General features: G+C 48.6%; 1 protein-coding gene across 2 annotated transcripts; it reads left to right on the top strand.

The window, feature by feature from the left end:
- LOC138737191 (histone H3.3A) lies at window positions 1-11,562 on the top strand. 2 transcript variants are annotated; one of them, XM_069887830.1, is made up of 4 exons: window positions 1-170; window positions 3,967-4,122; window positions 5,460-5,613; window positions 10,677-11,562. In XM_069887830.1, exons 2-4 carry the CDS (start codon window positions 3,995-3,997, stop codon window positions 10,803-10,805), a joined length of 411 nt encoding a protein of 136 aa, XP_069743931.1. In that variant the 5' UTR covers window positions 1-170; window positions 3,967-3,994; the 3' UTR covers window positions 10,806-11,562. The 2 variants fall into 2 exon arrangements, with proteins under 2 accessions (XP_069743931.1, XP_069743932.1); XM_069887831.1 differs by lacking the exon at window positions 1-170 and adding an exon at window positions 239-318.
- The last annotated feature ends 4,046 nt before the right edge of the window (window positions 11,563-15,608 follow it).

The raw sequence follows: 15,608 nt of genomic DNA on the forward strand, positions 1-15,608 counted from the left end.
GGAGGGTTATTAGACGGAAGCAAGAGCTTCTGGGAGGGCCTCGACAGCCATTTTCTGCAATCGTGTTTTCCCCAGCGAGAGAGGGGAAATTTCTTTCTTTTTTTCGGTCCATTTCTTTCCCCACCCCCTCCCCCCACTGAAGAGTTTGAGCGCCGAAGAGGAAGGCGAAGGTGAGCATCAGCGTGTTGCGTTTCATGCACGAGGTGGCAACTTTCACAGGGGCGTCAATGCAAAGTTTCCCCGCCCCCCCGTATGTTTTTGTTTCTCTCTGTAGACAGATCTTGGTGAAGAGCCAGCGCCGCGGTAACAAACTTTAAGGTATCCATTTTGTAGCAGCAACATTGTAGCAAGAAGTAGCGCGTTCCCGGGTCAACGTTCCATTCCCCTCCGGCCCAACGTTCCATTCCCCTCCGGCCCAACGTTCCATTCCCCTTCGGCCCGTCCCCACTGTTTCATCTCCCCGCTGCGCTGCAACCTCCGTTCAGCTCGCCCTGTTTACTTGGAGGGGGGGGGGGGGCACAACTCCAGCCCTGCCAAATGCAGTTATTTTTGTTTCGCCGACAGCAGGGAACTCGCAAACGTGGGTGGTCCTCCAGTGTTTGGAACCATTTTCCTTGCAAAGGGATTAAGCCGGGACCTGCTGCATTTTTTCTTTGTTGCCTCTCTTTGTGGAGGTGTCCACTGACCATCAGATCCAAAGCACCCTCAGCCAAACAACGGCCGCCCTGCTTTGGAGTTTGGTCTCGGCGTTCCATCTTGCCACGCCAAATTGGGAGAAGGAAGAGTGGGGGCGAGTGGCAGATCGTTCGTGCCCTGCTGCGCTGGCCGACCTGATCAGGGGTGGCATTGGTCCGGCACCTCCGTGTGATTAGGGTCGTTCGCGACTCCAACAGTCTGGAACAGTGGAGATGACATGACAGCGGACATGCACCTGTACCTGGCCCGTCGGGAGCACAGGACGGACAAACAGGATCGGAGCGCGTTGCAAGAGCGAATCTAATTCTGAAGACAGTGCCATTATTCCACGACCCTTCTCCTTGGGTGGGTGCAGTTTGAAATCCAAGCCATTGAAATTAAGGCAACCCCCCACCACCACCACGCAGAGAAATTTTCACCCAGTGCGAGATGTTATTTGCATTTAACTTCTTGAATTGATTAAGAAAAAGTAAATCCACCAGGTGCTACCAGAGGAGATGGTGTCTGTCCGGACAACAGCACATAATAATGCTCAAGATATGATAAGATGAATAAATATTGGGGGGTGATCTACTCGGTTCATCTGCGGGAAGAAGCTTGGCCGTCCTGATTTTGATGCCCCTGTATCTCCGTCCCGATGGTAGTGGGTCAAAAGATCCTGCGTTGCTGGATGGAAAGGGTCCTCAATAATTCTTTTGAGCCCTAATGAGTGTCACCAACAGAGAAGCTGCTCTCGGGTGCTCGGACGCAGATAATGCCCCCGGCAGACGCGGCTGGGGGGAGTGCAGGTGGCCGTGGAGAAGACGCCTTTCTGTCCCCTGAACGTGCCAGCTGAAGGAGAGCCGTGTCCGAGCGAATGCTGACTCCAGTCGTCCCACTGCTGCTTTCAGGTGCAACGGGGATTCTCCGAGCCGGAGATTGCCCTCCTGGCCGGGTTCTCCACTTTCAGGTGGCCTCCCGACAGCCGCATTGGGGTAGAATAGACGGCTTTACATCAGGGTATTTTGGCCACCTAAAAGTGCCTAAAGAGAGAGCCCAGTGATCTTCTCAGTCATTCTGATGATCCTCTGTCTTGACTTCCGGTCCAATGCTTTTACTGTCCCACACAGTGATGCTGCTTTACAGGACACTCAACGGTGATTGAGAGAAAGACTTTGTAGACGTAGCTCTGCCGCGGGGAGCGAGGGAGCAGAGATGCAGCATTCCCACAGGGTCTAGCCGCCCAGTCGATTGCTATTGGCTCAGCACGGGCTTGAAATGGCCCGTTGAGGGAGCTGACTGATTTTAGTTGAAATCTCATGACTGCGGGGTGGCGCCTATTAATCGGCAGCAGGCCACGATGGGCTGCAGACTCTGGGAAAGCGGAGGACCAGAGAACGGGAAAATCACCCCCAGTCTGAGAAGGAGCAGCGAAAGGGATGACCCACAGGATTGTGACTATGGCAGCGAACCAGTGAGGGGGCTCTGCGGCCAAGGGACCAGTGCAAGTGGCAGGCAGGTGGCGACTTGAGGCGAGGAGCCCGCAGAAGCTGTGGGCTGCTGGAGACTGCGGTAGGGAGACAGTAGGGGCCCACGGACTGCTGGAGGCTGGCTGGAGAGGGTGCCATGTATCAGAACCGGGATGTGAGGAGGTGCCTGGGGCGCTGAAGTGTTCCTGGCCGTGCCAGAGGTTCAGATCTGGAGCTTGGGTCGCCTATGGTTTGGACTGGAGTCTGTGGGGCTGTGGAAGTGCTGGAGGTGAATCTACAGATGGTGGCTCGGTGGGAGGGGCAGGATCTCTTTTGTTTTTCTCTCTGACTGTAAGACTAGGAGGTGCTTAGGCAATTCCTGGCAGTGGCGAATCTGCCTGCCTTGCAGCAGGCACAAAGGGAATTTCACGTTATCCAACGCTGTTTTATTACAATGACAATAAATTGAATCTTGAACATTAAAATTAGCTAGAAATGTAAAAGCTGAACGCAATCCTTCAAATGGGGCCTCACCAACATCTTGTACAACTGCAATGTGACCTTCCAACTTCTATACTCTGCTCTTATGAAGGCCAACATGCCGAAAGCTTTTGTGACCTGTTATGCCACATTCAAGGTACTCCTGAATCCCTCTGCTCTCCAACACTCCCCAGAACCTGGCCACGCACTGTGTAGGTCCCACTCATGTGCCGCCTCTCAGAATGCATTGCCTCACATTTCTCTGCGTTAAATGCCATCACCCATTCCACTGCCCAACCGATCAAGATCCTGCTATAATCTTTGCTGATCATTCCCAATCGGGCTGAAAGATTTAATCACAGAGAAATGCATCATTCACAAGATCGCACAAGATGTAAGGAGTAGGCCAATCGGCCCATCAGGTCTGCTCTGGCATTTAATCATGAGCTAATCCTCATCACTCGGCCTCACTCCCCAGCCTTCTCCCCGTATCCCCATTCGCATGAATCTCTCCACATTTCCCATCCCCTAAGGTTCTACCCCTCGCCTATACCGCAGAGTCAGTGGCTATCAATCCGTTAACCGACCAACCCACACATCTTTGAGGCATGGGAGGAAACCAGAACACCCGGGGGGTGGGGGATGGACTGTAAACTCCACATAAGAAAGTGCCCGAGGTCAAGATTGAACCCAGGCCTCTGGCGCCGTGAGGCACTGTCTCTACCAGTTGTGCCGCGCTGCTCACGGAACCCGGTCTTTATACCCCTGAGTTACAGGCAAGAGATGGCATCGAGTTAGAGGAGGTGGCTGGATGGGCTGCAGCAGCTGGCACATTGGGGAAACTGGTGGCACGTCATCAAATCGGAGCTTCTGACCCGCTGGTGTACACACCTCCACAGACTGAACACCCATAGTTCGTTGGTGACCAGAGTGATATTGAAGTGGTCTGGGATAGTGTAAATCAGCTATGATTCTACTGAATGTCAGAGAGGGCTCGAGTGTCCTCGTCATACAGCTTGGAAACAGGCCCAACTTCCCACACCGACCAAACTATTGCACCCACACTAGTCTCACCTTTTAAATATATTTTTAAAATTTAGATGTACAGCACGGTAACAGGCCATTTCGCCCCAAGAGTCTTGCTGCCCACTTTAAAACTACACCCCCAGTGCGTTTGGAAGCCGGAGTCCCCTGGGGAAAACCCACACAGACACGGGGAGAACATCCAAACTCCTCACAGCGCGGGATTCGAACCCTGGTCCCCATCTCTGGCACTGTAAAGGCATTGAGCTAACCGCTATGCCAACTGGGCCACCTATTGGTGGCGGGTTTTGTGTTTCAGCGTCGAGGGTTAACCGGAAAGAAGGAAGATGGCTCGAACCAAGCAAACCGCCCGCAAGTCCACTGGCGGGAAGGCACCGAGAAAGCAGCTGGCAACCAAGGCCGCGCGGAAGAGCGCCCCATCGACTGGCGGTGTGAAGAAGCCTCACCGTTACCGGTCAGTGGCATGAGCTTGACCCGGGGTTTGGGTCTGAGCTTCAGGAGGTCTCCGCCACAATATCCTCACTCCAGTCCTCGGGGTGGGGTGAGGGAGGGGAGCAGTCGCATCCAGTTCCTGCAGAACAGTGCAATGCAGAAAATGGCCCTTCAGCCCATCTAGTCCATGCCAGTGTTTTATTACCCGTGGATATTTCATCAAAGGGGAGGCTGATCCTCGAGGGGCATGGGGATAGTGCAGGAAGATGGGTAGAGGACTGGCCACGTTCTCAAGGAATGGCAGGATAGGGTCAAGGAATCTTACCTCCAGGAGTCGCTCAAATTATCCGTAATATCAGTTAAGAAAGTCTGCAGATGATGGGGTCGAGTGCAATATACTCAAGAAACTCAGCAGGTCAGGAAGTAACGTGCAACCAGCGTTTTGGGTCTGGCTCATTCCTGATGTAGAGCCCAGTTCCGAGACGGTGGTCCTATGGATGCTGCCTGACCTGCCGAGTTTCTCCAGCCCGTTTGTGTGTAGCATGTGCTTTGGGGTGGGTGGGGGGGGTCAATCGATGAGCCGTCCCGCTGTTCCAACCTATCGGGCAAGGTTGACAGGGCTAGGGCTTTTCTCTTTGGAGGGAAGAAAGATAATGAGAGAGAACTTTATTATAGAGGTCTGCCAGATTATGAGAGGCATAAGTAAGGTGGACAGTCAGCACCTTTTTCCCAGGCCAGTGGTAGCAAATACCAGAGGTATGTACGAAGCGAGGGGAGAAAAGTTTAGGGGCGAAGTCAAGGATAAAACAAAAGCACAATTCTGGAGAAACTCAGCAGGTCAAACATCAGGGCAAGTTTTGTCTTTACACAGAAAGCGGTGGGTGCCTGGATGCATTAGTGGGTGGTGGTGGAGGCTGGTACAATAGGTACATTCTAAAGACTATTAGATAGACATATGGATGTAACAAAAATAGAGAAATGCAAGGGAGGGAAGGGTTGGATTGTTGTGGAGGTCTACGTAGGTCAGCACATCATTGTGGGCTGAAGGGCCTGTGCTGTGCTGGAATGTTTTGTGTTCTATGTGTGTAGACGACGGTGATATCTAGGATAAATGGAGGGAGAATCTCAGATGAGGGGCACTGTTAAAAGTAGAGGGTGGCCATTTAAAGGTGGTGTGTGTCAATATGAAGGAGGGAAGGTTTAGGTCAGCACGACATTGGGCCTGTACTGTGCTGGAACGGTCTGTTCCATTTCCTCAGAAGCCTGCTCTAACGCTTTGCTGTGGGCGCATGGAATGCGCAAGTTCAGGAATGTGGGAATGTGGAGGCACCCACTGATCTCCTTGACCTTCTCTCTCAGCCCGGGTACCGTGGCTCTCCGAGAAATCAGGCGCTATCAGAAGTCCACCGAGCTTCTGATCCGCAAGCTCCCCTTCCAGCGGCTCGTGAGGGAAATTGCTCAGGACTTCAAGACGGACCTGCGCTTCCAGAGTGCTGCCATTGGTGCTTTGCAGGTAACTTTGTGTTGGCTCCCATGCCCCCCCACCCCCCCGCCGCTGTATGTTGGGGGGGGGGTGGGGTGAGTAAGAGTGGCTGGGCAAATGGGTAATGGGTTCAAAGAATAGCAGGTCTGGAAGCAGGTTGAATGCAGAAATAATCTTTATCGGAACACACATAAGGGGATCGCAACAGAACACACGCAAGTATCCTAAATCACACAACACAGCGGCATGGTTGACATAGCGGTTAGCGCAATGCCTTTACAGCACCGGCGATCGGGACCGGGGTTTGAATCCCGCGCTGTCCATAAAGAGTTTGTACGTTCTTCCTGTGTCTCTGTGGGTTTCCCCCCAGGGGCTCTGGTTTCCTCCCACCGTTCAAAATGTACCGGGGGTGTAAGTTAATTGGGTGGCACGGATTTGTGGGCTGAAATGGCCTTTTACCATGCTGCGTGTCTTTATATATATATTATATATATATTTTAAAAAAAGTCAACCAGTCACGTTGGACTTTACGGAACTACCAGCAACTGATTACATTTTAAAACCCAGTCACATCAGACTTAACGCTACCGACTCTAGCAACTCTTTATACAAACTCAACACACCAAGGACTGCAATAGGCTACCCACCGTTCCTTGTCCAACGTGGGCATGACTCTGATGCCATCTACAACCACCACTGTATACAACAGCCCTGATCCCCATATAGTGCACCCTTACCAACGACTCCTCCAGTATTGTCCATAGCAGGGCTGAAGGGTTAAAACAACAATAGCTAATGCGCATGGTGGACTTTACGGTATAGGAAGCTGGAGGGTCTGGCCCAGGTAATCACTAGGTAATTAAAGGGGCCATTGGTCAGGTGTGCACCAATGGATGGGCAGAGTCCAACCCTGATTGGTAGGTGAGGTGACTTCTGACTAGGTTCCAGACAGGTCACATGACCCTCCACAATCCACACTGCAGTGGCACAAGTAAATCCCACATCTTTGGGACTGTAGTGCTCGTCCAGTTACTATGTAAATGCAGTGAGGCTTTCTGCTTCCAGCCTCTGAGTTCCCGATACTGTGGATCAGCCCTCTGTCCGAGCCTTTGTATGACTTAATGCTGTATTAATGCTCCTGCATCCGTTACTCCCTGGGGAATCTGATCCTGGAATCTGCCAGGATCAAAACATAATCTGTCAGCCAGCATCGGTGAGAGGAATATCATCTGGCCTGTGTGAGACTCATCCTGCTCCACCTCACCTCTCCCATGCTCCGCCCCTCTCCCCCTCTCCCGCCCATCTCTTCCACCCCCCATCTCTCCTGTCTTCCACATTCTCTCCCTCCCCCCCACCACCTGTTAATCAATTGCCTCTACCCATCATCCTTTCCCTGCTTCACGAATCTCCTACAGCCCCGGTCCAGCACCCCTCCCACAGTGTCCTCACTACACCAGCCATCTCTCTTAAGTGACAAAATTGTCCCTGCTTCAATCACCTCCCAGCTCTGATATCCTATGCTTTGATTTATAAAGCCCAGCATGCCAAAAGCTTTCTTCACCACCATATCTACATGAGAATCCACCTTCAAAGAACGTTGAACCATTATTCCAAGATCTCTCTGTTCCTCTGCATTCCTCAACGCCCTCCCCTTCACCGTATATGTCCTGTTTTGATTATTCTTCCCAAAATGAAGAACCTCACACTTATCTACATTAAACTCCATCTGCCACCTTTCAGCCCACTCTTCTAAGCAGTCCAAATCCTTCTGTAGTCCCCGAAAACCATCCTCACTATCCACAACTCCCCCTATTTTTGTATCGTCCACATATTTACTAACCCAATTTACAACTCCATCATCCAAATCATTAATGTAAATGACGAACAACAAGGGACCCAACACCGATCCCTGAGGCACACCGCTCGTCACTGGCCTCCATCCTGCCAGACACTTATCCACCATGACTATCTGGCATCTACCTTCTAGCCACCGTTGAGCCCATCTGACCATCTCAACATTAATACTTAGTGCCTGAAACTTCCGCACCAAGCTTCCATGTGGAACCTTATTGAAGGCTTACTGAAATCCATATAGACAACAGCTACTGCTCCACCCTCATCAACCTTCCTAGTCATCGCCTCAAAAAATTCAACAAGATTTGTCAAACATGACTTTCCCGCACAAACCCACGTTGGATGTCCCTGATCCATCCCTGCTCTCTAGATACTTATACATATTATCTCTAAGAATACTTTCCATTAGTTTTACAACCATTGGTGTCAAACTTACTGGTCCCCCATCTCATTTGGTTCCGCACACAGTGGTCTGCTCTGATTCTCTAAGGGATCAATTACCCTCCCCCCTTAGGATGGCTTGGACACGAGAACTTCGGACCCTGGCACCAGGGAGCCAAACCACCATCCGGTTTTCTTTATCGTATCCACAGATCCCCTATCTGTCCTCCTGACCATTAAACCCTCTGTAACTATTGCCCTCCTCTTCCTTTCCCTACCCTCTGGGCTACAGAGGCTGACCTTTTGCCAGAGACACAGCCACTGCTGCCTTCCCCAGCCTGACTGTCCCCCCAACAGTACTCAAGGAGGAGTACATATTGTTGAGGGCTACAGGCACAGGGGCCCTCTCTTGTACGTGTTTCTTCCCTTTCCCTCTCCTAACTGTAGCCCACTGATCCTCCTCCCATGGCCCTGCTGAGACCACCTGGCTATAACTCCTATCTATGACAGCCTCACTCTCCCTGACCAGAGCGAGGTCATCGAGGTGCAGCTCCAGTTCCCTAACACTGTCCATGAGACGCTGCAGCTTAGCACACCTACTGTAGACGTAGATGTCCGGGAGGCTAGAAGACTCTAGAATCTTCCACATCTGACACTGAGAACAGCAAACTGCTCTTACACTCATCCCTTCTCTCTCCCCTTCACCGTACAAAGAGAATAAATAACTAAATAAATAACACCGTCTTACCTTAATCCCGATATGCTCGCCCAATCCTCTCCAGCCAAAGCCTCAAAGCCCCACTCCTTCACTGGGCCACTCCTTCACTGGGCCACTCCTTTGCTTTACCCTCCTTTTATTGGCCCTTGACCAATTAACCCCGTCACTCTCGCCTCACTCCTTCTCCTTCTCTGGTTACCGCCTCCTCCGACTCGCTGCTCGAACCGACAAGAGCCCCAGGATGGTGGGTGAAGGCGGGGGGTGGGGAGGGGGTGTAGGTATAGGAATTCTTCCACTTACAGTTGCATTGGGAAGTGCCTGTCCAGGGCAGTGGGGAACATGCTGCACGTCAACAGTTCAGTCTTTTGAATAAGGTCAGGTTTCAGATTTATTACCTGAGTGCATATGTGACATCACATATAGCCCTGAGATTCATTTTCCCTGCAGGTGTGGCAGAATTATCACTAATTGGTAGTGCAAAAGAACTACACAGTGTAAACGTGTAAACAAACTGTAATACCAAGAGAACAAAGAAAATCAATGGTGCACAAGTAAGAGTCCTTAAATGAGTCCTGATTGAGTTGGTTGTTGAGGAGTCTGATGATGGAGGGGTAGCAGCTGTTCCTGAACCTGGTGGTGCAAATTGTGGCACCGATGCCTCTTTCCTGATGGCAGCAGCAAGAACAGTGTGTGTGCTGGGTGGTGAGGGTCTTTGATGATTGGTGCTGCCCTCCGATGGCAGCGTTCCCTGGAGGTTGTTCTCGATAGTGGGGAGGGTTTTGCTTGTGATGTCCTGGGCTGTGTCCACTACCTTTTGGAGGACTTTACGCTCAGGAGTATTGGTGTCTTCTTGCCAGACCGTGATGCAGCCGGTCAGCACACTTTCCATCACATCTCTGAAGAAATTTTCCAGGGTTTCTGGTGTCATAGCAAACCTCCGCAAACTCTTGAGGAAGTAGAGGCGCATTAGGTCCAGGAAAGATCCTCCAAGGTAGCGACTCCCAAGAACTTAAATGTGATCACCCTCTGATCCCCCAATGATCACTGGATCGTACATCCCTGATTTTCCCTTCCTGAAGTCCATAATCAGCTCCTTAGTTTTGGTGACATTGGGTGCAAGGTTGTTGTTGGTGCAGCCAAGTTTTCAATCTCCCTTGACCTACCACCTTTCTTTATACAACTCACTACCGTGGTGTTGTCAGAAAATTGTCATTGACCCTGGCCAAAGTGGAACCATAAAACTTTAGAGCACAGAAACTGTCCCTTCTAGTCTCTGTCTCTGCCTGGTCCCACTGACTTGCATTTCGTCCATACCCCTCTCATCCATCTACCCGTCCCAATTCTTCTCAAATGTTAAAATGGAGCCTGTATTCACCACCTCAGCTGGCAGCTTGTTCCACACTCCCACCGCGCTCTGTGTGAAGAAGTTCCCCCCTCAATGTTTCCCCTTTCACCCTTAACCCATGTCCTCTGTATCTCACCTTCCCCGAGTGGAAAAAGGCTGCTTCCATTTATTCTATTTCTTTGTGGACCTCGATCAAGTCTCCCCTCATTCTCTGGCACTCCAGGGAATAAAGTCCTAACCTGTTTAACCTTTCCCTGTAACCAAGTTCCTCAAGTCCTGGCGACATCCTAGTAAACCTCCTCTGCAGTTCTTTGTTCCTCGTCCACAGGCTGAAGGAGTGGTGGGCGAGCTAAGGGCCAATCGGATGAGCAGACGTTTTGGGGGCAATAGAGTCCTTACACTTGGGGACCTCACTCAGCGAACTTTGGGCTGAGTAGACTGAGCTCCTCTTCCAACGATAAGGGCGGAACAAGTTTTAAGTTTTGTCTAACCTGGCGCAGCAGGAAGGTTCTTCTGCGGACAGTCGAACAAGTTGCCTCTCACGTTTCTGCAGCTGTGTAAAGAGCTCAGGGTACTGGATTGCAAATGAAAAGGTTGATCAATCAGCATCAAGCCTGGTGGGGGTGGGGTCATTCAGGAGCCCGATGGCTGCAGGGAAAAAATAGTCTTTTAGCCTGCCACACGCTCTTGAGTCCCTCCCTCCCCCCACCATGGACGGAGGGAGAAGGATATGTGGTGGACTTTGGACAGGCTGTCTCTTGAATTAAACAAATGTTTTAACCATTCCTCCCTTAGGAAGCAAGTGAAGCATATCTGGTGGGACTGTTTGAAGACACCAACCTCTGTGCTATACATGCCAAGCGGGTGACGATCATGCCTAAAGACATACAGCTTGCACGTCGCATCCGTGGGGAGCGCGCTTAAGACATCCCGTCTTGGTTTGAGGGTGGGGGACAAGGAGGAGAGAATTATCATTCATCTTTCCTCAGCCTTCGAAACAAAAACCTCTCAAGAAAGCAACTTAAAATTGGCCTAATCTTCCTGTCTGGTAGTAGTCAGTGGGCGCTTATTTTTTATTTGGTGGGGGGGGGGGGTTTGCAGGGGTAGCGTGAAAGCTTTGGAAAGGATGAGAGTGGGATGAAGAAATTTGTGGGGGCAAAATTGAGGGGGGAGTGTGGGGAAGATGAGCATTAATCGGGGTGGGGAAGGGGCAGTTCTGTGATTCTGGACTCGGGGGAGTGCAGGGAAGATGAGCATTAATCGGGGTGGGGAGGGGGTGTTTCTGTGATTCTGGACTCATGGGGGGGGAAGCAGGGGTTGTCATCTCAACTGAGCGTGAATGGGACCGTGCTAGTCTAAGCCCCTGTGATTATTCCCCTGGATCAGAAAGGACAAAATTGATTATATTTACCAAGTTTTCACCAGCGCAGCTTTGAAAATACTTTAAAACAATGATTTTTGACCAGCATCAGCTTTTTTTTATATATACATAGGACAGACAAATTTCTTATCAGATCCGAAATATAAAATTTAATATTTTTCATAAAGTAGATCCCATTGTTTGCTTTACTTTTTATAAGAGATGTTTCTGGTGTATTTAGTAACTTTTAAAATATTTGTGTGTACTGTTTGATTTCTGGTAAGGTTTTCCTATTAAAGTATCTGAAACCGTGTGCAGTAATATGTGGTGAAACTAGTGTCAGATGTTGCTTACAAGATTTTGTTCCTTGGACCACAAGAAGATCCCATTAGAGCAGTGGTTCTCGACCTTTTTCTTTCCACTCACATCCCACTTTAAGTAATCACTAGGCCATTGGTGCTCTGTGATTAGTAAGGAATTGTTTAAGGTGGGATGTGAGTGGGAAAGGGAAGGTTGAGAATCACTGCTCCAGACCCAATTGTTACTGAAATATTTTGCTTGAGAAAAATTGCCATTGACCCATTTCCTTTGGAGTTCTGAAACTGTGCACATAACGAGTCAATAAAGGACGATTAAAACAGTGGTTTTCAAACCTTTTCTTCTCACCCACATCCCACCTTAAGCAATCCCTTCCTAATCACAGAGCATCGGTGGCATAGGGATTACCTAAAGTGGGATGTGAGTGGAAAGAAAAAGGTCGAGGATCACTGGTTTAGAGGGATATGGGCCAAATGCAGGCAGATGGGATAAGTATGGGTGGGATGTTTTGGTCGGCGTGGGCAAGTTGGGGTGAGGGGTCTGCTTCCAACTGCAGCTGCTGGAATTTTGAGCAAATCACGGTGGATGACTCAGCTCAGCGGGCAAGACCCGTGGGTAGAAATAGTCAATCAGTGAAGCTGGGGAGGAGCAGAGAGGTGTATATGTATATTAAGCTCTGCCTTGCCTGGGAGGTTTACTTGTGGACCTGGAGTTGTACAATACGATTTTATTTAACATAACATAACATAACAATTACAGCACGGAAACAGGCCATTAGGCCCTTCTAGTCCGCACCGAACCAAACACCCCTTTCTAGTCCCACCTCCCTGCACAATGCCCATAACCCTCCATCTTCTTCTCATCCATAGACCTGTCCAACCTTTTCTTAAATAATACAATTGACTCCGCCGCCACTATTTCTCCCGGAAGCTCATTCCACACGGCTACCACTCTCTGAGTAAAGAAGTTCCCCCTCATGTTACCTCTAAACCTCTGCCCCTTAATTCTTAACTCATGTCCTCTTGTTTTAATCTTTCCTCCTCTTAACGGAAATAGTCTATCCACATCCACTCTGTCTATCCCTTTCATAATCTTAAATACTTCTATCAAATCCCCTCTCAACCTTCTACGCTCCAAAGAATAAAGACCTAATCTGTCCAATCTCTCCCTATACTCTAGATGCTTAAACCCAGGTAACATTCTGGTCAACCTTCTCTGCACTCTCTCCACTCTGTTTATATCCTTCCTATAATTAGGCGACCAGAACTGCACACAGAACTCCAAATTAGGCCGCACCAACGTCTTATACAATCTCAACATCACCTCCCAACTCCTATATTCCATGCAATGATTGATAAAGGCCAGCATACTAAAAGCCTTCTTCACCACCCTATTCACGTGAGTTTCTACCTTCAGGGAACGATGTACCGTTACTCCTAAATCTTTCTGCACTTCTGTATTCCTCAATGCTCTCCCATTTACCACGTATGTCCTGTTCTGATTCTTCTTACCAAAATGAAGCACCTCACACTTATCAGCATTAAATTCCATCTGCCATTTTTCAGCCCACTTTTCTAAGCAGCCCAAATCCCTCTGCAATCCTTGAAAACCTTCTTCATTATCCACTATTCCACCTATCTTAGTATCGTCTGCATATTTACTAATTCAATTCACCACCCCATCATCTAGATCATTAATGTATATAACGAACAACAATGGGCCCAATACAGATCCTTGAGGCACACCACTGGTCACCGGCCTCCAACCTGACAGACAATTATCCACTACCACTCTCTGGCCTCTCCCTTTTAGCCAATGTTCAATCCATTTGACTATCTCAAAATTTGTACCTAAAGACTGCACCTTCCTAACTAACCTTCCATGTGGTACCTTATTGAAGGCCTTACTGAAGTCCAAATAGACAACATCCACTGCGCTACCCTCATCCACATTCCTAGTCACCTCTTCAAAAAATTCAATCAGATTGGTCAAACATGACCTTCCTCCCACAAATCCATGTTGAGTGCTCCTGATCAGACCCTGTCTATCCAGATGTTTATAAGTACTATCTCTAAGAATTTCCTCCATTAATTTACCTACCACAGACGTCAAACTTACAGGCCGATAGTTGCCAGGATTCCTCCTTAACGGAACCACATGCGCAATGCGCCAATCCTCCAGCACTATCCCCATATCTAATGACATTTGGAAAATTACCACCAGAGCCTCTGCTATTTCCTCCTTCACTTCTCTCAATGTCCTGGGAAAGATCCCGTCTTGTCCCGGAGACTTATCCACCTTTATATTCTTCAAAATCCTTAAAACTACACCTTTTGTAATCTCTATATTCCCCATATTTACCCAATTTGCTTTTTTTATCTCACATCTCCCAATATCCTTCTCCTTAGTGAATACAGAAGAAAAGAAACTGTTCAATATCTCCCCCATTTCTCTAGGCTCCACACACAGTTTTCCGCTCTGATTTTCTAAGGGACTAATTTTGTCTCTAGCTTTCCTTTTACCATTAACATATTTGTAGAACTCTTGGATTAGTTTTCACCCTGCTTGCCATAGTTTCCTCATACCTTCTTTTAGCTTTCCTAATTCCTCTCTTAAGATTCCTCTTACATTCAATGTATCTTTCAAACATCTCCTTAACTCCATGCTTCTTATATCTAATGTACGCCTCCCTTTTTCTTCGAACCAAGTTTCCAATATTCCTTGAAAACTACGGCTCTCTCAAACCTTTTGCCCCTCCTTTTAACCTAACAGGAACATAAAGCTTTTGCACTCTCAAAATCTGATCTTTAAAAGACTTCCATCTCTCTACTACATCCTGCCCATAAAACAAATTGTCCCAATGCACACCCTGCAAGTCCTTTCGCATCTCCTCAAATCTAGCCTTTCCCCAATCAAAAACCTCAACCCTTGGCCCTGACTTCTCTCTTTCCATAATGAGATTAAAGCTGATGGCATTATGATCACTGGACCCGAAGTGCTCGCCAACACTAACCTCCGTCACTTGACCCATCCCATTTGCCAGCAGTAGATCTAACACTGCTCCTTCTCTGGTCGGCACCTCTACATATTGTTGTAAAAAACTATCTTGCACACATTTCACAAACTCTAACCCATCCAGTCCTTTCACAGAATGTGTTTCCCAATCTATATGTGGAAAATTAAAATCTCCCATAATTACAACCCTGTGCTTATCACAAATATCTACTATCTCCCTACAGATTTGCTCCTCTAGGTCTCGGTCCCCTCCGGGTGGTCTATAATACACCCCTACAAGTGTAACCTCTCCTTTCCTACTCCTCAGTTCCACCCAAATAGCCTCCGTGGATGTGCCCTCTAATCTATCCTTCCTAGGCACCGCTGTAATATTTTCCCTGACAAGCAATGCAACCCCACCTCCTCTTGCCCCTCCGACTCTATCACACCTAAAGCAACGAAACCCGGGGATATTCAGTTGCCAATCACATCCCTCCTGCAACCATGTCTCACTAATCGCTACCACATCATACTTCCAAGTATCAATCCACACCTTCAGCTCATCCACCTTTTTTACAATACTCCTGGCATTAAAATATATGAATTTCAGAGATTTCCCAATTTTTAATCCCTGTTTTCCCTCATCTTTAAGAACAACATTATTTACTTTTCCTGCCAATTGCCCTTCATCTTCTTCCAGAGCATTTCCCTTCTCTATCACCTGCCCATCCATATTCAAATACTTACTACAAACTTTCTTTGTTTGCATTCTAACCTTCTCCTTACTGCTCTGTACTATTTTGTTCCCTCCCCCCAACCATTCTAGTTTAAAGGATCCTGAGTAGCCCTAGCAAATACCTCTGCCAGGATTCTGGTCCCCCTGGGATTTAAGTGTAACCTGTCCTTACTGTACAGGTCACATCTCCCCAAAAAAGGTCCCAGTTATCCAGAAACTTAAAACCCTGCCCCTTACTCCAGCATTATTTTGGTGATTAGTGGACTGCTGCAAGGGATCTGATCTGGAACCCCTGCTCCTTATGATTTTTATAAATGAC

Source organism: Narcine bancroftii, chromosome 6 (genome assembly GCF_036971445.1).
Source record: "Narcine bancroftii isolate sNarBan1 chromosome 6, sNarBan1.hap1, whole genome shotgun sequence".
Lineage (NCBI taxonomy): Eukaryota > Metazoa > Chordata > Chondrichthyes > Torpediniformes > Narcinidae > Narcine > Narcine bancroftii.